Raw genomic sequence first — 25,980 nt, forward strand, 5'->3', positions numbered from 1 at the left:
AAGGCAGTTTTTTTTTATTTTTTATTTTCTTCCCATCCTACTCCCTTCGGGGACTATTTTAGCTGTTCTCACCAATTGTAATTGTAGTAATTTTCAGACTTACTATATATTTCTATTTTGCATCATGTTCAGAATCCAAGCATGTGAAGCAAGAGAAATAAGGATTTCATTTATGGAGTCATGACCCTTGGGTGAATTTTCTCATCCTATTTAGAAATAATCCAGGAATCATAATTTCAACCTATGTCAAGATAAATTCCTGGAATATATCTGCAGGTGGATAGCGAAAAAGGCGGAAAAAAAAGATTCCTGGAATAAAACATATTCTTTTCCACGTCCATACACCATAGAGAAAGATTTCTTAGGGAAGAAATGAGCAAAAGTTAGAGGGGTACAAAAGCAGCAATGAAGAGATGTGCTCCATAGTAAACATTAGGTCCTTCGCTGCTGACTCCAACCAAACTTTCTACATCTCTTAAAGGATATATATAATGAAAGCTCCTTGTATTCGCCAACTCCTAGTACTTCTTAGAGTTTTTAATATAAAGCCTCTTAAGGGGAAGCCCCTTCTCACAGTATAGGCAAGTCTCTTGACAACTCCATTCAACTCCATTCTAGTATCTAGTGTTTTCCCACCATTTGAAATCATTTGTAATTATTCAATATGGTTACAACATAAATATTTATTTTTCACAAGAGAAGACACAAATATTAGTTTAGCTTTTAATTTGAACCTGCATTGGGCTTCTTCTTATTCTTCATCACTTTGAAGATAAAATTTGAAAATGCTTGGATGTTATTTATTTTTTTGTCTTAAAGTCAGATTTTCAATTTGCATCAGAATGATTACATGAGTGTTTGTGTGAGGCAGAACCAAACGCACATGGTTTGGTGTTTTTATAACATTGGCTATGCTTTCTTTGCCTTTTAGATTGTGATACAGGTTCCAGCCCTTGGGGACAGTAGTGGTTGGCCAGATGGTTATGAAGATCTGGAGTCAGGTGATAATGGATTTCCGGGAGATATGGATGAAGGAGATGCTTCCCTGTTCACCCGACCTGAAATCGTGGTGGTATGTGTTTGTTATCAGTAGGGGGTTTGTGGAAAATGCTGTCTATTTTGTTGGCTTTAGTTAGGGACTATCTGAAAATAAAATCAGATGTTAAAGGCCGAAGCTCATGAAGCTACAGGGCCTTCATCCTTCATGTGACTGTCATTAATCTTCCTGTGGGTTGTTTTGTCCAGTTTAATTGCAGCCTGCAGCAGGTGAGGAACCCCAGCAGCTTCCAGGAACAGCCCCATGGAAACATCACCTTCAACATGGAGCTATACAACACTGACCTCTTTTTGGTGCCCTCCCAGGGGGTCTTCTCTGTGCCAGAGAATGGACACATTTATGTTGAGGTGAGACCTGAAAGTTAGCCTTGAGCTTTTAGGTTAGTGCTGAGCTATAATTCTTAGACATTAGCTAAAATACCCTGTACAGACCTCTTCCTGTCCTACCTCACAGACCTTCACCAGGTCTGATGAGGGATTGGCTCAGAGAACACTTCCAGACTGACTTCTGACCAAAGCAGGAAATTTCAAGATTTAATACATTGTGCTAAGTGAAGACAGTATTTTGTAGATGAATGTTAAAAAAAAAAAAAAAAAATTGGCAAGTGTGAATTCTACTGGTAAAGCCCTGTCCTTTGCTTTGGGAACAGTAGTTCAGTAGTTGCAGTGTTAGAGTTAATGATGGAATATTTCAAAACCACCTCATATGTTATCTTTTATTTCTTTTTTTTCCCTGCACAGTCCCCTTAGCCCCCAGCATGGCAGCCAAATCCCTGTGGGTCCCTGCCGCCACTGAAACGGACTTGTTATCTTTTAAATTGCACTCACTTTTTTTTTTTTTTTTTTTTTTTGAGACGGAGTCTCGCTCTGTCACCCAGGCTGGAGTGCAGTGGCGCGATCTCGGCTCACTGCAAGCTCCGCCTCCCGGGTTCACGCCATTCTCCTGCCTCAGCCTCTCCGAGTAGCTGGGACTACAGGCACCCGCCACCACGCCCGGCTAATTTTTTTGTATTTTTAGTAGAGACGGGGTTTCACGGTGGTCTCGATCTCCTGACCTCGTGATCCGCCCGCCTCGGCCTCCCAAAGTGCTGGGATTACAAGCGTGAGCCACCGGCCCGGCCTAAATTGCACTCACTTTTAAGTGAAATGCTATGTGCTATTATAACTCATGAAATTTTTTTTTCTGGATCATGATCTAAGTATCTGTATAAATGTATTAAAACTATTTCCTATATATAATGTTAATAATCATGTGCAGCCTAAATCTGGAATCTGGAGTGACTACAAAATATTAGGCAGTGGCAGTAATAATGAAATAACAACATCTAACATTTGCTGCAGATTTATTATGTGCCAAACATAGTTGTAAGTATTGGAGCAGTTAGTCAACTCTTTAGAGCCATCCTATAAGGGAGGCTAATACTACCTTCATTTGATGGATGAGAAAATTGAGGCACAAATTTGTCTGAGGCCACACAGCTGGTACTAGTGGAGTTCAGATTCAGTGCTCGTAGGCTGCGTGACTCCAGAGCTCTGACTGTTCTTCGCTGGATACGACTATCACTTATCTCCAAAGTGCCATTTGAAAGGGGAGAAAACATAACGTCTTATCAATGCAAACATCCAGGTTCAGAGAGTGGATTCTAGAAAAGATGAAAGTCCTTATGGCACCAGGATGTCTGCTGTTTCTTGTGCCCTAGGTACAACCTTTCATGTTTCAGCCTTAGTGTTTCAAGTGGGCATATCGTCTGTTGGTCTTATGGGAAGGTCCTCATCTAATGAGCTGGTTTTGGTGCTGAGCTGCAAGCTCAGCTTCATAGTGGGAGGGGTGAGAAGCTTAAAGGGTCAAAGTGGGATACTTCCATATGTTAAAAGTGACTTTGGTGCACATGTTTCTGTTTTGGAAAGACAATCCACATTTGCACTGACTCTGGGGCAGAGCCCGCTGGTGCTGGATGTTGTTTTCCTTGATCATAAGGATTCTGCCCCTCCCCTATTTTGAGAGTTCTCTTTCTTTGAGTACACCTCCTTTCTCCATTGGGGAAAATACACTGCCTTCTACATGCTTTTCCTAAGCCCAGACGGCTGTTTTTCTCTTGCTTTTCTGGCTGTACAGTTCACATGGGCGGTTGGTCAACAGCTCCCTATTGCGCTGTGGATTTCAGGGGTGCTGCATAATTGCAGATTGTTCTTTTCCAAATCTATGCCTGGCTTTGCTGATTTAGGCTAATCAGTGGTCAATCTTCCTCCTGTACCTTACCCTGGATATTTTGGGTTTTGTCCCCCATCCCTCAAATGCTGGCTTACTTGAAACGTGTTATTGGTAGTTTTTTTTTCCATTCTTGTTTTCCCATTTATACCTTTTCATATATCACCTATATTTCTCATAGTTTATCCTCTATTCCCTCTACACCATACAGTCCGTCTCATAATCCAAGTTAACAGTGTTGCCACCTGTTCATTGGTCATCTCCAGGTGACTGTTGGTCACATAATGGCAGTTTTCTTTTGGTTCATTTGTCTTGGAGAATTTACAAACCCAATTGTAAATAACCCAAAATTTTAAATCTAGAATACTACTACTACTAATAGGTAGCATTTATTGTCACTCTGGGAACTGTGTTGTTTGCATGTAACTTTTACTTTGCTAATTTTCACAACTGTGGTATCTTGTGGGTATTCGTGTTCTCATTCTGTAGGTGAGTAAACTGAGTCTCGGTGCCCAGCACGTGAGCAGGAGAACATGTGGTTTTTATGAGCTCGTCTCACTGCAAAGCCTGTAGTCCTTCTCCTATTCACTTCTGGTCTAAAAGTAAAATATTTTTTAGTAAAAGATTTGCTGATAATTTATATATATAAACTATATATATATAATATATTAAAAAATAATATATATTTTTTCCGTCTGCTACAAAGGTATTCCTTTTTGGGATACCTTAGACATTCTGCCACTACATACCTTCTTTTGAGATTAGCGAAGGGATTTGCAGTCCCTCTGTTACACATTTTGGCATGTGGGTTCTGAGTTCATTTTAACAGCAGTTTTTGGTAATAGCACATATGTAATTTGCCACCTTTCCAAGGTAGAATATCTTGTTTTTCAGAAGTATTGCAAAAATACTGAAGTGTTAGTATTTACAGAATGTCACCACAGTGACATTATCAGAATCCTCTTCATTAGCATCTTCATTGTTGAGTGTCCTGCAGTTAACCACCATGTAGGAATCTTTCACAACAGTGCTGCAGATTCAAAGCCCCGTGTGATGTCAGGGGTTTCCCCTGGGTATCTCAGCGTGGAAAGTCTGTTTCTATCTCCATGTCTTTTGAAATGATTCTGCGGCTGTTGGTCTATGTGTAAGGACTAGCTGTTTCTACAAGTGTTTAAGTTTATTTTGATCCTAAATTTAGTCAAGGAATGAGGCATAGCAGGGAGGGGCAGTTCATGCAGTGATCCACGTGTCACCAAATGGAGAATCTAGTCTGGTCTGGGGATTTTAGCTAAGTTCAGGATAGTTGAGGTTTGAATTCTGTTTACACTTGGCTAAACATTACTTCCTGTTTCTAAAGAAAAGAACCTTAACAAAATTTGGACGTAGCCCATACAAATGTTTTCAAAAGGGGAAGTATAAATGAATCGGAAACGTTTCCAGATTAGATTTCCCCTAAACTACCCCTGGGCTTATAGAGTGAAGGGGGAGTACTTGGCAAGGCTGATTTGGATCTGTGAGCAGCTGGGACACTTTACCAGGCCCATGATGGCCTCCAGGTTGCACCGTCCTGACACCCAGCACTGGAGCCAGCTCTGCCTTCTCGCCGATGAAGCAGGACTCTCATCAGGCTTACTCTGACTTTTTGCAGTTTAGAAGCTCAGTCTTCCTGCCTAGGTTAAATAGATGTTGCCACTGAACTCTATTTTTTGGTCAATTTTTAAAAAGAGCTTAGCTTATAAGTGTTGTACTATTAAAACATTGGGGACTTTGCCTCTTGGTGTTTTATTTACTTTGGAAAATCCACTTTAAATGCAAAATGTGTTTTTATTTTTAGCTCTCAGAGGACTTATTGGGATGTGCAAGAGACTTACTCATCTTGTATTTGAATCTAACGGAATAACATTTGAAAGAATTCACTGTCATCATCTATATCAAATTGAAATGGAAAATATCTTTTTCTTTCTACGTGCGTGTGTTACTTTTGTAACTAGAGAGAAGGCTGTAACTATGTTATGAAGATAAAGCAGCGTGTCATCTGAAGGGCTGTCTTGGCATGTGGTCCTTGTGCCTGAAGTGAAAGTGAGATGCTAACTCATTTCCTAATTCATCTTTCTGTTCTTTCGTAGGTATCTGTTACTAAGGCTGAACAAGAACTGGGATTTGCCATCCAAACGTGCTTTATCTCTCCATATTCGAACCCTGATAGGATGTCTCATTATACCATTATTGAGAATATTTGTCCTAAAGATGAATCTGTGAAATTCTACAGTCCCAAGAGAGTGCACTTTCCTATCCCGCAAGCCGACATGGATAAGAAGCGATTCAGCTTTGTCTTCAAGCCCGTCTTCAACACCTCACTGCTCTTTCTACAGTGTGAGCTGACGCTGTGTACCAAGATGGAGAAGCACCCCCAGAAGTTGCCTAAGGTTTGTGGGCCTTCATCCATTCGGATCGTTATTTTGGCATTTTTAAGTGAGGCAGAAAAGTTTAATCCCAAGGTCTTGCAGGTTGAGGTTTTTTGTTTTGGAACTGCCCAACTGAAGTATTAAAGTCAGTATTAGCAGGGAACTGTGAGTTTTATGGAGTCTTAGATAATAAATCCTGACAGCATGATTTTCTTTTTTCCATGCATGCTACTTAGCAGTACCTTATGAGTGATAAATCAAGACTCTTTTCCATGGAGGGAGATTTCTGGCTTTATCTTTGCTTTTCAGATAGTTTGCAGTGCCAAAAATACAGCAAGCCAAAAGGACAAGTTCATTGTGAGAATTAATTTTTCCAGGTCCTGCTGAGACTGGCATTGTCATTGTTTTTAACCTTTTCTGTGTGAATTATAAGGTTGACTTATCTCAGGGAGACTTCTAGGGGAAACTAACAAATATTTTAGCTTTTCTCAGTTTCATATCAGTTCATCATATTTGCCTCCTATCATTCTCCAGATTGAATGTTCTGTTGCCATAACAAAAAGCAGAACCATTTGACCTTGGTGGAATGCATTTGATAGGGGAGATCTGCAAGGTTAATTATGATACCCACTAGGTTGGTCTTGTATATGAAAGGTATCTTCTGCCATAGTTTTGTTTCTGTGATCTGCCATAATTATGTATAATTTCATATTCGCATTTATTCTGTGGCTATCTCACACAGAGTAAACTGATTTCCAATTCTTTCATAGTCATATATCAATGTCTAAAAGGCTAAGAATCAAGCAGTATTATTAATAATGTATGTATGGAATTTTCTCATTTAACTCACAGATTTTAAGTCTTAGGTATGGAGGCAGGAGGAAAAACCATCAATTCCAAATAGATTACAATTGATCTGAATTCCTTGCATCATTATATTCCCCTGGGCATCCTTTTCTCTGATAACACCCAAGAGAATTTTGTTTGCATGTGAAAATAGAGCAGATATGATCATAATCATCGGGGAGCACATATACAGTGATTTAGACTATATTCCTAGGTTTGCTTTTGCGGCAGTGATGCCTCAGCCTTGTGGGCATTCGCCATCAGGGTTGGGGCTTAGTGGACAGTGGTAGAAAGCCGCGAGGAGCTTCATGTGTGGCTGTGGGACCAGCTGCTTCCTGTGGGCAGAAGGGTAACGTTTAAAGGTTAGAGGTCTTGGAGGGGAGGCCTAGCAGTTACCAGGGATCTTTGCTGTGGCTTTGGCTGTTACTTCTCTCTGACCTGGCCTGGAACAGCACAGCTTCATGTGTGTTAATCTGGGAAAATTAATCGTAAAGAGAGTTCTAAGCCTCAGGGGATGACATGATGGGATATAACCCTAAACCTCAAGTCGCCCTTTACCCCCAAGGTAAGATAATACGGAAAGAGCCTGGGACTGAGAAGGAAGCTCTGCTGCCACCAATGGGACTTTAAGTCAGTCTCTGAACCCCTTAGAGCCTGTATTTCCTCATAAACTGTTATAATCATACCTGGCTTCCCTCCTGGGTAGAGGAGCGAATAAGACAGTAGGTACAATGACAGCCCACCCTTTATCCAGCAGAGGCTTGGATGAGCTGTTACCACTGTCTTCCTGTTTGCTGCTTATAGGTAATATCTTCACATTTCTGTTATTTTCTGAGTGCTTTCTGTGACAATAGAGAGCGCCAAAGAATCTTCTAGGAAGAGGTCTCAGAGATTGTTGAGACCAACCCTGCCCTTTGCTGATGAAACCGAGACCCAGAGAGCAGAGTATCTTGCCCAGGGTCACACTCCACTGAGTTAAATGTAGAATCATAGACTCTTGCTTAACTGAGGTGCTCAATAGGAAAATGACAGTAAACTAAGACAGGAAAGCAAAATGCAAATCTTTTCAGTCATCACGCCTCTCTGCAGAAAATTTGTTGTTTTTCTTTACAAGAGGGCTCTTGTTAAAGGCTTTTCTCTTTTTGAGGGGGTAAGAGTGGGGCAGTGAGGGTTGTCTTATAAGAAGTGTCTGACTGGCATGTTGCTCAGAGCAGCAATGACAGCAAGGCCTAAAGTCTTTGCTCTTTTGTGTTTGGAAAAGATGGAACTCGATTAGCTTTTTGGGATGCCTGCTATAGACTTTTAAAATGATGGCTGATTAATATGTCTTCTTACCATAGAAGCTGTCATTTACTTTAGAGTTATACCTATTAGGCTGGGCGTGGGCTCATGCCTGTCATCCTAGCACTTTGGGAGGCTGAGGTTGGCAGATTGCTGGGAGTTCGAGACCAGCCTGGTCAGCATAGTGAGACCTCTGTCACTACTATATATATATTAATTGGGTGTAGTGGTTCACACCTGTAGTCCCAGCTACTGGGGAGGCTGAGGCAGGAGTATGACTTGAGCCCATGAGGCCAAGGCTGCAGTGAGCCATGATTGTACCACTGAACTCCAGCCTGGGTAACACAGCAAGACCCTGTCTCAAGAAAAATAAAAAAGAATTATACCTGTTGATAAGTATAGACAAGAAAACAAAGTTATTTTAAAGAAGTGTGGAGTGTGATCATATTTTTTCAAAACAGATGTAGTGGGCCTGAGTATGCTCATTCATAGGTTTGAGGCCTTGAAATAGTTAGAATTAGAAGCAGCTGATCTCATGGCCTCCACAACCTGGGCACAGCTCCCCAGAATCTGCATTTTGAAACATTTAAAGTGGATGACCCCGGAAAGTTTAGTTTTACATGAGCCTATACCAGGATTAAAAATGAAACAAACTCAACAACATGATTATCTTATTGGACAAAAATGTAAAATCTGTCACCTTCATAATGCAATATGAAGTCCCCATACAACCATTCTGTTTTTCAGTCTAAGTATTCAATGAATTATGTGAGCTATTCAACACTTTGTTATGAAATAAGCTTTGTATTACATGATTTATCCAACTGTAGGTTAATGTAAGTGTTCTGAGCATGTTTAAAGTAGGTTGGACTAAGCTATGTTGTTTGGTACTTTAGGTGTATTAAACGCATTTTCAACTTAGTGATATTTTCAGTTTGCAGTGGGTTTGTCAAGATGTAACCTCATCATAAATTGAGGAGCATATTTACGGGAAATTTCCCACAATCAGCAATCACAAACATGAACCGTGTATATGAAGCCGGCTTGGTGAGGACCAACACTAGGCATATAGTTTTTCTGTTTTTCAAACTAACACTAAAATGTTTAGTTTTGTGAGAAGAAGGGGAGGGGAGGACAATATTGAGAAGCTATCCAGTGATATGTGCATCTTCAGGTACAACCAAAAATCCACTGGGCCTGCTGTGATATCTCCCAGGTTATTTGGTGTTCTCTGAAAAACACCCACCTTCTTGCTTTTCCGTAGCGAACAGTTGTGTGCTGTCGATAAAAGGCCACAGGACAGCTGTGCAGGTAGAGCTGGTGAAGGCACTTTTGAGCGGCCCCTGATTCTGTGCTTTGTTCTGCCTGTCTGCAGTGTGTGCCTCCTGACGAAGCCTGCACCTCGCTGGACGCCTCAATAATCTGGGCCATGATGCAGAATAAGAAGACGTTCACCAAGCCCCTTGCTGTGATCCACCATGAAGCAGAATCTAAAGGTGTGCTTTGGGAGGCACGATCAGAGCATGGGGCCTGAGCTCTGCTTGTTAAGAAGACTCAGTATTGTAAATCCAAGTCCAGCTTTATTCACCAGATAACTAAAGGCCAGTTAGTTACTTCAGAAGACCATTCTTTGCCCGAAGAATCTTTTCTTTAGCTGGTTCTCTTACAGCCATTATGGCTTAGTTGTAAGTAATCTATTTGAAAAAGATTTCCTCTGTAAAAAGAATCAGGTCTAGGTTGTTCCTGTCATAAGGTGACTCTCCCTTGCATTCAAATATGCTTCCTTGAGTATGCAAAAAAGGGTTCTAGTTAGTCCCATGTCCCGGGAATTGCACACAATCCACAGTTCATCTTTCTGTGATCTACTACTAAAGGTTATGCTGGCTATAACCTATTGTATTGCTTTATCAAAATTGCAGATGCCTTTGAGAATATGTGAACATTATTAATCTTAGGTATGGCAGATGAGAACCACTGCCCAAATGCATCTTAAAATTCAGTTTTCAGAATTTTGCACAACCACATTTGTTGCTTGGAGCCAAGCATGCCTCTTTCTCCAGAAGCAGGAACATTCAGCAAGCTGTATCTTCTGTGAGAAAAGGAAGGATGTGCCCTAAGGGGTGTGGCATCAGTACCTGAGAGGACAGGCAGGGCAGAGCCAGACCTGGCATGGGCCTGGCCAGCCAGAGCAGCAGAGAGGCAGAACTGGGCCCTAACAAATGTTAGGAGTGGATATGAGGCCCTGTGGGCGGTGAGAAGAGCATCTGACAAGGACCCGCATCACAGCTCCAAGGGGTATAAACAAGCAAGGACACACCAGGCAGCTGTCAGCATCTGAGGGGTGGAACCAAATGTCACATGGGATATCTAGGCAATTACAGTTGTCACCATCTAGAGACATTGATATCTAAGGGTGTCAAACCGAGAGAAGGCTGGGAGAGTGAAAGTGGATTCCAAGCGGGGTTAGATATTTCAGGATTAGAGCTACAGGCTGCCTCTCGCCACTCTGAGGGGCACAGAGGAGCCTGAGCACCAAGGGCCTTGACAAAAGCCAGCACACTGTCTGGCTCCAGTTTCGGGGCATTAGCTGGAAGACCTGCTGGGTGGTGCTGACACCAGATCTAGCGTTTGGGGTGGCCCTGGGATGACATTCCTGATCTGAGTGTGTTGGTTTGGGATTTGGCAAGACTAGGCAGCGGGGGTGACCCCTGGACAGTGGGCAGAACCTACCAGAACAGAGGCATGCAGGTACTGTCTAGTGTCTTATTGGTTGACTTTCCTTTGTGAAAACAGCTGTGCCATTCAAATTGTGATATCTGGTGGTGGCATCTGCCCCCTTCCTATGAATGAATGTGCTCCCTCAAAATGGCAGAAGACTATAGGTGGCAGGCACACTGGATTGGAGCTGGGAGCCTAAGGCACTGCTTTTAGCTTTCTCTGCTAACTGGCTGTGGGACATTGGAGAACCCCCCCTACCACCAGCTCTTTGGGTTTCATTTTCTCTATCTGGAAAGGAGAGGTTTGGACTGGGTGCAAAAGGTCCTTTCAATTGTAATACTCAACTATGCTGTTTGAAGAAGCAAAATAATCTTTAATTCATTTTCCTGGCCGTCCTAAAGTTGGTGTGAAGTGTACATGAGATGTTCTCGGCAACGTTTTTGTTGTTGTTTGTTTTACTTTTATTGATTGCTTTTCAACCATTTGAAAGTTATAACAGACCCAGTCTTCATATAAATGGATGTCCAAATAGTTCCTTTTTATTGGGTTCAGGAGAAAGAAATAAGAATATAAATTGTGTTGCAGAGTAATCACAACTGGGCAACAGCTGGCTCCGTTTTGTACTATGAAATTGGTTTTGTTACCAGAAAGGAGTCCCAATTCAGACCCCAATAGAGGGTTCTTAGATTTCACCCAAGAAAGAATTTGGGGATGAGTCCATAGAGTAAAGTGAAAGCAAGTTTGTTAGAGACCTAAAGAAGCAAAAGAATGGCTACTCCATAGACGGAGCAGCCCCCAGAGGCTGCTGTTTGCTATTTTTATGGTTATTTGTTGATCATATGCTAAACAAGGGGTGGGTAATTCATGAGTTGTCCTAGAAAGGGGCAGGCAATTCCCAGAACTAGGGTTCCTCCCCTTTTTAGACCATATAGGGTAACCTCTAGGCTTTGCTATGACATTTGTAAACTGTCATTGTGCTGGTGAGAGTGTCTTTTAGCATGCTGATGTATTATAATTAGTGTATAATGAAAAGTGAGGACAATCAGAGGTCACTGTCATTGCCATCTTGGTTTTGGCGGTTTTTGGCCAGTTTCGGTTGGCTTCTTTACTGCATCCTGCTTTATCAGCAGGGTCTTTATGAGCTGTATCTTGTGACCTCCTCTCTCATCCTATGACTGAGAATGCCTGACCTCCTGGGAATGCAGCCCAATAGGCCTCGGCCTCATTTTACCCAGCGCTATTCAAGGTAGAGTCGCTCTGGTTCAAATGTCTCTGATAATTTAACAATAAGAGCAGGTACCTCGGATTCCATCTGTTATTCATAACTATTTTGAGAGAGGTAATTCTGCTAGTAATTGAAGGCAGCGGCTTGCTTTTTCCCATGCCAGACAATAACTAGGCATTAATATTGCAGCAGTATAACTTCCAGCAATTCATCCATTCTTCTTTTGAGCCTGGTGACATTTTTCTAAGTAATTTCTCTTGCAAATTAGGTAATTACTTTTATTTAAACTTAGTATAATTGTACTGAAAGTTCAATGTTTTCTTGTATAAAAGTTCAAGAGGAAAGTTTTACCAAATATCAGAGCAATTTTATGAGATTTGCTAATTGAGACTAGATTTTAGTTGAGAAGCATGTGGGTGAAGAAAGTTTATTACTTAGGTTTGTTAAATAAATTGAGGAGGTTAAACTGTAGGCCAGCTTCCCAGGGGCTGTATGCAAATTCGCTTTCCAACTTTGCGCTGACTGGGGTAGGTTTTCTGGCAGGTTTCAGCTGTGTGTGACTCCTCTCACCTTTTATGTTTATTTTCTTTTGACTTAAATCATTTCTCCTCAATGCAGACCATTGGAGTCTGTGCTTTCTGCCTCAAGGTGAATTGGAATAGTCATTTGAAAAGAGACTGTGGGCTGGGCGCAGTGGCTCACGCCTGTAATCCCAGCACTTTGAGAGGCCGAGGCGAGTGGATCACAAGGTCAGGAGTTCAAGACCAGCCTGGGCAACATGGTGAAACCCTGTCTCTACCTAAAAAAAAAAAGCAAAAAGTTAGCCGGGCGTCATGGCACACGCCTGTAATCCCAGCTACTGTTTAGGCTGAGGAAGAGAATTGCCTAAACCTGGGAGGCAGAGGTTGCAGTGAGCCAAGATCGCACCACTGTACTCCAGCCTGGGGGACAGAGCAAAACTGTCTCAAAAAAAAAAAAAAAAAGAAAAGAAAAGAAAAGAGACTGTGACCATTTGCCTAATTGCATTGGTTTATTTGAATAATAACAGGTCACGAATGCCCTTCCTGCCAGACAGCTTTATGTCCCTTTATTGTAGGATCTGTGACTTTTTGGGTAAAAATTTCCTAACCAATGGGACGCTTCCCTGTGGTTTTACTACCTACATAGGTGCTCCTTGAAGGCCATGCCAAAACTCCAGCTGTCTCTGGTCATTTGGTTCATCTTATTTTTCAACACTTGGATTTTCTGGGACAGCAGATAAAGGTTCTGGTTGGCAACTTCACAGCCAGGCAGAGAGCTGCTCTGTGGCCACCACTGCCAATAGCATTGACATGCTTCAGTGTTTCTTCTGTGGACAGGAAAGTAGGCAATCAAGACTATAAAAATGTTTCTGGATTTCTCCTCTGGGCCACTGTTTTTAGTGGAACCTTCCTGAGCACATCTTTGCCACTTTTGATCTCTAAGTCCCTTGGGAATCAGTGTTGGGTTAGCATTCTTTTACCATTTAAATTTTTAACAATCGATGAAAGTTTAAAGCTGATGGTGAGGATAGTGATGGAGATGAGGAGGATGATCTAACATTTGTTGAGCATTTACTTTGTGCAAGGCTCTGTGCTAAATGCTTTATGTGGATTATTATATTTTATCCTCATAGTACCTCTGTATAGAGATAACTTGGCCAAGGGCACACAGCATATAAATGGTGGATCTGGGATTCAAATTCAGGCACTGTGATTCCAGAGCCTGTGCTCTTAAACCCTATGTCTTATTCCAGATAGAGGTTGATTCTAGTTTTTACTGAAAACTAAAATCATGTGCATCTATGTCTTCTCACCCCTCTTCCTGCCCCACTTCTCCCTTTTCTTTCTTTCTTTCTTTTTTTTTTTTTTTTTTGGAGACAAAGTCTCACTCTGTCGCCCAGACTGGAGTGCAGTGGCGCAATCTCGGCTCACTGCAACCTTCACCTCCCGAGTTCAAGCGCTTCTCCTGCCTCAGCCTCCCGAGTAGCTAGGATTACAGGCACCTACCACCACACTTGGCTAATTTTTGTATTTTTAGTAGAGACGGGGTTTCACCATGTTGCCCAGGCTGGTCTCGAACTCCTGACCTCAGGTGATCCACCCACCTCGGCCTCCCAAAGTGCTGGGATTACAGGCATGAGCCACTGTGCCCGGACCGCTTCTCCCTTTTCATACCATATCACATTAGTATTCAAGGTAACACCCCAAATACCCTAATGATTATGAACTAAAAGGAAGATGAAGGATTTTAGGAAAAATGTCTGTTCACCCAAAAGATTAAGATGTTGGGAAATGTGTAACCTGTTTAGCAGAGTATTAAAGTTCAGGAGAAGTTCTGTGATTTTCAATAGTAACTCAAAAAGCCCAGAAAGCATAAATAGTTTATGCATACTATGGTTTACGACAAAACATTTAAAATAGTTGAGGTGGTGCCATCCTACCCTATTTTCTGAAATTTTGAAGTATAGGCATATTAGTGCTGTTTGCCTTGGATTCTGTGACCACTTTTTACAGCATTTGAGAACACTTGGGCTTATACAGTAAAAATGATTACACCACATTGGTGATGATTTTTTTTTAATTGTGAAAGGGAGGAGTAACCATTTCTCTGAAACAGTGCACATACACAGAAGAGCATGGATGTGGATGTCAGGAGCAATAAATATCATTCCAAAATTTGCCGTGATTTACATACCTGTAGATGTGTTCAATTCTTAGCAAGTTAAATCCTGAATTTTCTCCGTATTTTCACCACCTAACTTTAAAAAATAAAAATGCCTGCATATCTTGGATACTCAGTAAATGTTAATTTCCTCCCCTTCCTCTCAACCTCTCAGCAAACTAGAGGTTTTTTGGGAAGGGAGGGTTGAGGAAGGGAAAGTTGTGAACGTCATTTGGAAGTTGATCCAAGAGAGGCATTACTTTTTGGAACACATTTGATCTTTCCAGAATAAAAATACTCTAAAGGACCAGCCAGGTTTTGTCCTCAAGCTGAGGTCGAGGTGAGGGGAAACTGAGTGGAAAGATGGTAGAAATGTGTAATTGACAGACCAGGGCATTCAGTGTCTATCCAAGAAGGGAAGGAGGGATATCATAGAGATTTCTTTTTAACACCGTGTATTTTACTTTATTTATTTATTTATTTATTTATTTATTTATTTATTTATTTATTTATTTATTTATTTTTGAAAAGGAGTTTCACTCTGTCACCCAGGCTGGAGTGCAGTGGCGCAATCTTGGCTCATTGCAACCTCCACCTCCTGGGTTCAAGTGATTCTCCTGCCTCAGCCTCCCAAGTAGCTGGGATTATAGGCGCCTGCCACCACGCCCAGCTAATTTTTGTATTTTTAATAGATACAGGGTTTCACCATGTTGGCCAGGCTTGTCTCAAACTCCTGACCTCAGGTGATCCCCCTGCATCGGCCTCCCAAAGTGCCGGGATTACAGGCATGAGCCACCGCTCCTGGCCAGTATTTTACATTTTAAAACCTTTTTATTTTGAAAAATTTCGAATATATACAAAAATAGAATAAGTCTCAACAATTGCCAATTTATGGTGAATCTTGTCTTATCACTTTCTGTCATCCACTGGATTGTTTTGAAGGAAACCCAGATACTTAATTTCATCCATACATATTCTAGTGTGTACCTCTAAAAGTTAAAAACCATCAGAAGATCTCAAGCAGGAAACTGATGATTAGGTCATTTTTTTTTTCTTTTTTTTTTGTATTTTTAGTACAGACAGGGTTTCACGGTGTTAGCCAGGATGGTCTCGATCTCCTGACCTTGTGATCCGCCCGTCTCAGCCTCCCAAAGTGCTGGGATTACAGGCGTGAGCCACCGCGCCGGGCGATTAGGTCATTTAGGAAGGCTACTATGAAAATGATGTGAAGGTTGCATTGCTGGGGAAAGTACCCAAGAATAAAATATACATGATATTTGTGGTTACTTATTCAAAAAAATATGGTAGGTATATAGTGGACAAATTATCTTGTCTTTAAGTCCTTTACAGCCTAGTGCAAAGTTTCTCAATCTCAGTACAATCAGTGTTTGGGCTGGAATACCCTTTGTAGTTGGGGGGCTGCCTGTGTGTTACAGGATGTTAAGCAGCATCCCTGGTCTCTACCCACTGCATGCTAGTAGCAACACCCTCCCACCACCAGCCCAATTGTAACCATTCAAAATGTCTCTAGAAGTTTCCAAATGTCCCCTGGAATAAAAATCACTTACCATGTAAGACACACTGGTCTAGTGGCAGGATACAGATAAGTGAACAGGTAATTGCAATGGATATCATAAATATTGAAAGAATCCAGAGAAAGGGTTCAGTTACAGTGACATCAAGTTAGTGAAAACTCTATCTTAAATGGCGCCTGCACAAAGACAACCTGAGCCTCCAGAAGGAATCTTCCTCTCCCCATTCTTCTCTTTGCCAAATGCCAATACATGTGGGTACCAGTTGGACGCCTTGTATCACTGTGGGCCCACTCCGTCCTATGGTGCGTAGTACCAAATTGAACACTAAAGGCCAAAAGCTGTGGTCAGTTACTCATAGAAATAACCCCAGAAATATCCCGTTTATGAAAACCATGCTGAACAATCTGAGGAGGGGAATTTTGGTTCTAGAGGTAGACCAAAATTTGCTCAGCGTATATGAAAAGATTTAATTCAGAACATTGATTATAGTTTGTCCTTTCTGTAAAGAAATCTTTATTGTTACAGTTCTCTTTACAGCAATAGCTAAGATTCCTTTCTTATAATCTTATCCTTAAACCAAAAGTAAATATTGTTACGTCCACTCTTTTCCTCTCAGCATGCCAACTCAATGATAGGGTTCCGGTGGAGATCAAGCCATTTTAGTTATACTTAGGGGTTCTTAGGGATTCGGGAAGAGAAAAGTTCGAGGATAGAATCCTTTAACCTCAGTTCTGCAGCCTCTGCTTGTTATTGTTTGTGCACAGAAATCACGAAGGGACTTCACCCAGGGGGAATGAACAACAACTGTTTCTGTTTAGCTCTGTGAGAAGGCTCCTATTTGGGGTGGGGGTAAAGGATTAGATCATAACAGAAATCCATTAAGAATTTTAAAACAATGCCATCCATCACACAGGCCTTACTATAAAACTTAAACTCTTACATGGGAGGTCTCCTTAGGAGAGAGTCATAATTTTTCAACTGCTTGGGGATTCTGAGTGAGAAAGTTTAACCATGGGTGGTTGATTGGATGGAATTATTCCCAGAAGTGTGTATATTTCTTACATGATGCATATTGTAGCAACCTTTAAATGCCTTTGAACTTAGTTCAGGGAATCAAATAGTACGTCTTGAAAGGAGGAGAAGTTTGTGACTGGATACCCTTCCTTCATAGAGTTCTTGGGAGTTTAAAATGAGACAATATAAGTGAAGGCCGAAGGCTTTTTGTCTATTGCAAAACACCATACAAATGTACAAATGTAAGGCATCGTTGTTATTGGTGCCAATGAGGCTGATGGGACCCAGCTCCCAGGACAGTGCATTCTATAGTTAGCATAATTAGTGTGTATTCTGCATACTGAATTAGATTTTCTTAAAAACATACAATCATTTTTATTTTCTTAGTAATTGTATTTAAGTATAACTTTGCATGTATCCTCATTCCAGGGCCACTATGTTGCACAACTCCAGGGGGCACCATTCAATTGTGGTGGCTCTGATTCATCTGGTAGCATTCCTTCCCCTAGAGCCAGACATTGATAACTCATGTGGCCAGAATGTTGACCCACCCATCGGAGATGGTTAATCCTGAGAATTTACAATTCTGTTTTCTTTTACCCTGTCTAGCTTCTTTATTTTTATAGACATCAATTCAGATGCTACTTGTTTGGGTCACATTTTCCCAAGTTCTTTTTGCTTCCCTGTGAATTCAGACACAAGGTGTGTGTTCCTTCTGTAGTGAATAAAAATGGAGATGAAAAGAGAGGTGCTAAACATGTATCGCTTTTAAACTCCAAAGAGTAGGGTCAAGGTCTGTAGGAGGACTCAACACACTTTTCTTCTAAGGGACCAGATAGTGATTATTTTTTATTTGTGGCTCATACAATCCCTGTCTCAACGACTCAACGCTGCTGTTACAGCATGAAAGCAGCCATAGACAATATGTAAATGAGCATAGCTGCATCCATATAAAACTTCATTTATGTAGTCAATTTGAATTTCATATAATTTTTACATGTCATGAAATATCCTTTTTTGATTTTTAAAAAATCATTTCAAAATATAAAATTCATTCTTAGCTCATGGGCCATACAGAAATAGGTGGTGGACCATAATATCCCAACTGCTGGTCTCAGCCTCACTGCTGAGGTGATGAGTAGCTGTGCACAAATAGTTACTTCATCAGTGCTTCCCCAGCTAGGGACAGAGCTACACTCACCAGTCATTTAGCCTGCTAGGCAGAACTCTGGAATTCTGATTCAACTTCTGCCCTGATGCTTTCCAGCTGTGACCTTGGGCTCTAGTCACACGATATCAGAGTCTCAGGCTGCTCATTTCCAAAACAGTGATACAAAACTTTTTTCTGCCTTCTTCATGGCACTGGTGCAAACCACATAGAACATCTTCATAGTCTGATTGCTGGTTTCCTCTGTGGCCTCCATTTGCAAAAAGTACATTAACATTTTAATCATCCTTCACCAAACATTTCTGGAAGACCTATTCTATGCCAGTCTTAGCCCTTGGGGATATACAGATGACTGAGAACTAGACCTTGCCCTCACAGCAAAAAAAAAAAAAAAAAAAGAGAGAGAGAGCAAGAGAAAGAGAGAGAGAGAGAACTAGGAGGTATTGTGGCCCAAGTGTAACAGAGGAGGGATGGAATGAGCAAGGGTGGGAGAGACTAGCTCTGCTGGGATGGAGATGGAGCAGTGGGAGACTCAGCAAAGGTCTCCCAGAGAAAATGCCAACAAAGCAGGTCTGGGGAGGAGGGTGTCTTGGGATAGCTTGCAAAGCATAATGACACGGAGCAGCATAGAGAATTTGGGAAGCTTAAATTACCAAGTATGAGGAGCCCACCATGGGTGAAGGACTCCATCAGGAAAGGAGGCTGGAGAGAGAGGATAGAGAAGGGAAGGAGAACTTTGTGTGCCATGTTAAAGAGTGTGGATTTTTTTCCCCATAAAGGAAGGAGAGTCATCAAGGGGTTTAGTCAGGGTTATAACATGATCAGCTCTGGGCTCTGGAATATTCACTCTGGGGGCAGATGTGGAGGAGGAAATAATTGGGGGGAGGGTAGTGGTGGAGATAAGGGGGCCTCTGTGATAATCCTGATGAGCAATGAAGGGGAGTTAAACTATAGGATAATAGCATTAAGGATAGAAGAACAAAGGTACTTTTACAAAATGTGTATATTAAATTAAAAGAATATTTTGAAGGCTGGGTGCAGTGGCTCACGCCTATAATCGCCTTTGGGAGGTCGAGGCAGGTGGATTGCTTGAGCCCAGGAGTTGGAGACCAGCCAGGGCAACGTGGTGAAATCCTGTCTTTACAAGAAATATAAAAATTAGCTGGTGTGGTGGCACACGCTTGTAGTTCCAGCTACTCAGGAGGCTTAAATGGAAGGATTGCCTGGGAGGCGGAGGCTACAGTGAGCTGAGGGTGCCAGTGCCCTCCAGCCTGAGTAACAAAGTGAGACCCTCAAAAAAAAAAAAAAATATTCTGAAAGCAGAATAATATTACAGACTACACTGGAAAAGCATGGTATTTAAAGGTATTGAATTTTTTTGTAAGTAAATAAAAAGATATACTCAAACACACACACGAATTGTCGGACCCAAATTCCCTAAGTTTAGGTGTTTGCCTTCAAATTTTCTTCAAATTGGAGAGCCTATACAACTGATTGTCAACAAAGTGCAATGCTTAAAATTTCTGGGTAACTCATTATAGTTTTGATATCTAAAGAGGATCATTGACAGAGCTTTCTCAAAGTATTTATTAACAAATGGAAAAGTGTCAGTTTCTGCTGAGACTTTGATGACCCTTTGCTTAAATCTTGGTTCTCCATAGAATACATTGTGATTTATGCTTTTGTTTCAGAAAAAGGTCCAAGCATGAAGGAACCAAATCCAATTTCTCCACGTAAGTCTTTATGCAACTATTTCGAAATAAAACCTCCTGGGCTTTCCTAAGAATGAGTTGGTTAGTGAACATTTGCCAAACTTTGAGTTTTGATAAGGAGACTTCTGCGCTCATTTTCCCTTCCCCCTTCCCCTTTCCCCTTTTTGCTCATATTTTTTTCCTTTCCTCTGTCCTTTGTTTATCCCTGCTTTCTTTTTCCCTTTCCACCTTTACCACTTTGAAATATTAATTTGTTGATCCATTGGCATGTATGGCTTGAATGGGAAGGTAGTAACTTATTTAGAGAGATAAGTTAATGACTTGCGTGCTTATGTCTGTTCTAACCTGAAAGAATTCACATACAGCCATGGAAGTGGTTTGCTTTAAGTCTTATCAACAATATTTATCTGCTCAGAGGCGTAATGCTAAGGAAACTCATTGCTATACTTTCAAGACAATCCATAGTGCAAGGGCTGGGCGCACCAGGAAGAGCATGTAAGAATGAAAGAGAAAGCAACACCAATTGCTACAGAATGAGGACTTGGAAATTGTCTAGGCCAATTTCAGACGAGATCGGGCGCATTCAGGGTGGTACGGCGGTAGACTGTCTAGGCCAATTTCATTGTTTTATGCAGAAGAAAATGCTGATCCAGAAATATTCCTGCCTCATTCGCATTGAGGCAGTACTTGAACCTGGACTTCCCAGCTGTCCACCCAGAGCTCTTCTAGATAATGTTGTCTGGTGAGGAGAATTTGTGAATCTGTGCTGTTTTTCCTTTCCTGAGACTCCCAGGAGTAGTCTCCACGGCTGATTCTTCACTACATTTAACAATCAGTCTGGAAAGTTCCTTTCACAAAGCACTTCATAAACCATTGTCTTAAGTGGATTATTATTATTATTATTTTTAATTATGGAACAATATGAACTCAAAGACAGGCACATGTGGACACATATCCATCTTTGGAAATTTAGAATAGTTTCACTAAAAATTTGTAATCACGTTCAATTTTTGCATCTGTGGGTATAAAAAGGCAAATGATCTTCTAATATCAGTTCTAAGGACTAGATTAAATAGGTTGATGGCTCGGTTCAACTTCACCTCCAGGGAGCTCTTCCCACCTTTTCCTCCATCTAGTGGATCTTCATCCGTTTTACAAACTCAGGTGTTGACCCCCTGACTTCAGCAGGTGACTAAAGCTATCCGCATTTTTCAGAAGTTAAATGAACACACCAAAGAGCACAGGTCTAGAAGAGTGGGGACCAGAACTTGGGAGTTTGGATCCCTCCAGACTCGTTCCACCACGGCATACTTTCCCCGAGCCTTTGGAGTGCCGGGCTGCCCGAAGGTCACAGGAGTGTATGGCAATCTTCAATTTAAAAAAAATAGCTTTCTTTACACTGAAGTGAGTTGAAAGGCAAAGGGATTTAATTTATGTAGAGATCACTGGAGTTGCTTCTGACTGGAGCAGAAAGTAGAAATAGTATGATAATAGTGGGGAGATCCTGTATTTCCCACTCATATTCAAAACCCAGAGACCTTAGAAATTGTGTTCTACCAAAAACTCCTCTCCCTTGGAAACCAATTTTAACTTTTTATAAGTGACTCAAAGAAGGTAGTTCTCTTAAATGAAAGGAAATGTTCTATTTCTGGGGCCTGGAATTAATTTCAAATATAAAAACCTTTGCCAAATGGAGAAACAATTGGTTCTATTTATATGTTTTGCTGACCATAAAGCTGACATCACTCCCCACTGGGAAGTATTTCCGTTCCCCTCATAGAAAGATCATGGTTGGAAAAGTGTTAAAAAGTAGGTTGTTTTAAATGACACAATATGAAGCTGTTAAGAGTTTAATATGAGATCGGTGAAATGTTATAATCCACAGGAATAGTTTATTTTTATTCTATATTCTCCTTTCTGTTATCTTTCATACTTGTTCACAAAAATATGTGTATAAAGTATTCTAAGGTGTGTGTTTTCTGTGCAGTGTGTCATTTTTGGAGGTGTTCAGTGAATAAGCAGCAATAAGCCAGATTTTGATCATGGAAGTTCACTTTATTTTCCAAAGCATCTTAACCTGTGAATTTTCAAGCCACCCTCCATTCAAATAGTAGGTTCTCAGCGTGAGACAATGAGATGACAGACAAGATTTTACAGAGTTTGCAAATCTGATTTTTTTTTTTTTTTTTTTTTTTGAGACGGAGTTTTTGCTCTTGTTGCCCAGGCTGGAGTGCAATGGCACGATCTCAGCTCACCGCAACCTCCGCCTCCCGGGTTCAAGCGATTCTTCTGCCTCAGCCCCCCCGAGAAGCTGGGATTACAGGCACGCACCACCATGCCCAGTTAATTTTGTATTTTTTTTTAGTAGAGATGAGGTTTCTCCATGTTAGTCAGGCTGGTCTCGAACTCCCAACCTCAGGTGATCCGCCCACCTCGGCCTCCCAAAGTGCTGGGATTACAGGCGTGAGCCACTGCGCCCGGCCTGCAAATCCGATTTTTTAGTTAGTTTGTTGATCAAAATAAATTGCAAACTGAGAATACTTTGGAAACCTGATAATTTCATTTCTCCTTTGAAAAAAAATTTGCAAGTTACAAAATACAGTGTATTTTATTAGAATCTTCATTGCATTCTCAGATTTTATTAGTGCTCAACCTTTATGACAGTGCTTGTGAAACAAATATAAAATTGCAATGTATGATGCAGACTAACCGAGAAGTTGTGTGTATCGGTTTCTCTCCTTTATAGCAATTTTCCATGGTCTGGACACCCTAACCGTGATGGGCATTGCGTTTGCAGCCTTTGTGATCGGAGCACTCCTGACGGGGGCCTTGTGGTACATCTATTCTCACACAGGTTAGTGTGACTGTTGAGTATGAGTTGGTGAACAGCTTGTGTTCCTGCCACACAATAGACACTCAGTGTTTTGTTGGATGAAATAACGAATGAAAGAGCAAGTTCATTCCTACTATTTTTACGTTTACATATTTGGTATAAATTGGGTTTTACAAAAGTATAATTTGCCATAAACAGTGGAAAGAAAAGGAATGTTTAAACGTGCCAGTTGCAATTGTGATGTTGGCGAAATTTAGCTGCTAATAAAGCTACTTTGTTGTTAAAGTTAATTCAGACAATGTACAGAAATACAAACCATTCCGTCAAAACCAAAGACTTAGGCATATAAATGAGAGGAAGTGAAAAAGAAAGCCAAGATTTTATTACCACACCTGCCAAGGTATTGAGCACTGTCCATCAGAGTCCTTAATCAATGACTTAAACCAGATTTTCTCAACCTTTTTTAACCCATGCTGTGTCTTCTTTGATAAAACAAAATTTTCATGTTTTTCTATAAAGTTAAGTTTTCTAAATAGATTTCCATGAACTGAAAAAAATAAAAGTGATGAAACAGAGCACTTCATTTTCAAGCTATTATCCCTCAATCTTCAAAATTCAGATGTGCTCCTCCCTACTAAACAGAGAACCTGTTCTGACCCCAGTACAGAATGCAGGCCAGCAAAGGGAGTCTTTAGTGCAATGGAGAAAGAACAAATGGATTGCCCTGCTATTGATTCTTTCTTAGTTTCCTTACAACTATGGGAAGGAGTGACATGCATTTTGTGGCATTCTAGAGAACTAGTCGGTCTCGTTCTTGTTTGTTCTTGGATCCTTGTAGTTTTACACTGTGAACCTAGGTAAACTGTGCTAAATTGATCTGTCAGAGGCAAGTGGCAGGCCCAGCTTCTCTGTTTAGAATTTCATTAATTGGCCATTAAACCAATGAATGCCATGATCTTTGGCTTCCCCTTGGGCCAAGCTGAAAGGATGGCTCATTTAAAGAGGAAGGAAGTACTGAAGGATATTTTGGAGAGTCATATCTTTATCCTCTTGATTGCTAGACAAAATGTCAAGCTGTTGATAATAAAAGCATGACACAGTGATCCTCTGATAGTTAAATGTGTCAGATTCAAATCAGAATTTTCACTTTAAATACCACATCTCTTGACTGAGGTATTTTAGATTATGCCAGAAGGAGAGGAATGGACTCTTTCATGCCTAGCATGGGACATTCACCCAAAAGGCAACCTCTTGGCAAAAATGTAGAAGACTTGAATAGAGGGACTTTGAGTCCTCAAATGCTTGTTCCTAATCAGGATACTTTGAGTGAAGTATGTTTATGTGAAAGATTAAAAAATGACTTCTCATAATCCTAGCATTTTGGGAGGCCGGGGCAGGAGGATCGCTTGAGCCCAGGAGTTCAAGACCAGCCTGGGCAACATAGTGAAACCCTGTCTCTACAAAAAAACACAAAAACTAGCATGGCGTCTTGGTGTGCATCTCTTGTCCCAGCTGGCTGAGGCGGGGATGGCTTGAACCTGGGAGGTTGAGGCTAAAGTGAGCTGTGATGGTGCCACTGCACTCCAGCCTGGGCGACAGAGAGAGATGTTGTCTCAAAATAAATAAGACTCCAGTGTCATGATTCTGAGTATTATATAACCATCTGTGAATCAGTTCAGGAGGATTCTCCCTCATGAACAGTTTATAAAAGGACCAGAAAGACAGAATTTAGCAGAGCAGCATTTTAAAGTAAGTAATTTTGTCGCAGGAATACTGACATGTTGAGATCTCAAGCTAACAGTTCTTTGCAACTTTTCCAACCTCCTGCCTGGCTGAGAGGTTCTAGGGCTGTTGGCAGCCTGTGTTGGCTGTTGGGAATGAGTTTGAAAGTACTCCAAGAAGACTGGGTCACCCACAGATGTTTACCATGTGCCTGCTCAGCCACTGACTGGCCTTGGTCACACAGCTGCACTCTCAAAGGTAATCTTGGGCCAGGAAGCCAGGTCCAGGCAGAGTATAGGGCAACCAGATAACACTCACTACTGGAACATGCCCCACTGAAATCCCCCCAATCGTCCAGACTGTTATCCACAGCCAAGCACACAAACCTGATAAAAAGCAAAGCTTGGTTGTAATGGCATGTGTTCATGCTCACTGGATTTGGAAGTCTGTTGTTACTGATCCTTTTTCCCCCAAGCCAGAGACTTCAGGAGGGCCTTTAAAGTACTGTTAATGTAGAAATAGGTTTGTAAGTAAATTTAAGAAAAATGAAACCAAAGACCTCCCTCCTGTGATGCTTTCCAGCAAAATGAATTACACTGATTCAGAAGGTAAAAGGTTTATGGACTCTGTCATTTGGGCTTAAAATCCATTGGCATGACTTATGAGACAGCTTCAAAATTACTTTTTATTAAAAACTGTAGCCTCTGGCTCATTTTATAGATTACTCTTGAGGAATACCAGCATCGTACAAGCATGAAGAAGACTCACTTCAGGACCACATGATAGTTCTTTTCCAGAACCCCTTCAGTTTCTTACCTGGGTCAGCTAGCAGCAATTTAGATTAATAAGGAAGATTATAATGCAGTGGGCAATGGGGAGAGCTAGGATACAAATACTGGCTCAGTCCATTCAATTTCAACAAGGATTGAAGCTGTGGAACTCACAGATCGTATATGCTGTATTTGGGGGTTCAGACAGCATCTGCCTCTGTGTGAAAAACAATCCTTAATTTGAATGACTTTCCCTTTGTTTACGCTTTCCATTCCATGTGCAGCACAGAGCACAAAACCAAGTCACAAATTTGGATTGTGGATATCTACTTAACATACCTGGAATGTGTGTTAGTCTACAAAGGCTGGGTTCCCACTTTATCATATGACAACCCTGGGCACAATAAGAGGTACTCCCTTAAGGCTGGATTAATTCTGTTTGGAAAACTCCATTCCTAAAACTTACATTCTCTCCTAAGATGCTGTAGCGAGGAAGGGTGTTTGGGGGCTGAAATGGTGCTGGAACCATAGAATGTTCATGCTCCTAGGGACCCTACCTAGTTCAGGGGTCCCTAACTTCTAGTCCATGAAGGTCCCTAAAGTCACATGCAAAATCGTATCTGTTTTTTTCTTGAAGGGAGGAACAAATGCTTTTATTTTTATTTTCTAGTAAAACTTTTTAGCTTTATCAAAGTAGTACATGCAAATAGTTTAAAGGTTGAAATAATCCTACAAGACTTGTTATGAAAAAAATCAAACCCCTACTGCCCTTACCTTCTTTTCTCACTCCCCAGAGCATTATTT

At 41.2% G+C, this 25,980-nt stretch overlaps 1 protein-coding gene across 3 annotated transcripts in view; it reads left to right on the forward strand.

The window, feature by feature from the left end:
* Positions 1-25,980, forward strand: part of TGFBR3 (transforming growth factor beta receptor 3) — a 209,672-nt gene that overhangs the window by 172,391 nt on the left and 11,301 nt on the right. For all 3 annotated transcript variants that reach the window (XM_032155374.2, XM_032155376.2, XM_058439581.1), the window contains exons 11-16: positions 932-1,072; positions 1,246-1,404; positions 5,392-5,691; positions 9,173-9,293; positions 19,831-19,872; positions 22,598-22,705. In XM_032155374.2, the coding sequence (XP_032011265.1) occupies positions 932-1,072; positions 1,246-1,404; positions 5,392-5,691; positions 9,173-9,293; positions 19,831-19,872; positions 22,598-22,705 (871 nt within the window). The remainder of the gene's footprint in view (positions 1-931; positions 1,073-1,245; positions 1,405-5,391; positions 5,692-9,172; positions 9,294-19,830; positions 19,873-22,597; positions 22,706-25,980) is intronic.

The sequence above is a fragment of the Hylobates moloch genome, unplaced genomic scaffold (genome assembly GCF_009828535.3).
Source record: "Hylobates moloch isolate HMO894 unplaced genomic scaffold, HMol_V3 SCAFFOLD_5, whole genome shotgun sequence".
NCBI lineage: Eukaryota > Metazoa > Chordata > Mammalia > Primates > Hylobatidae > Hylobates > Hylobates moloch.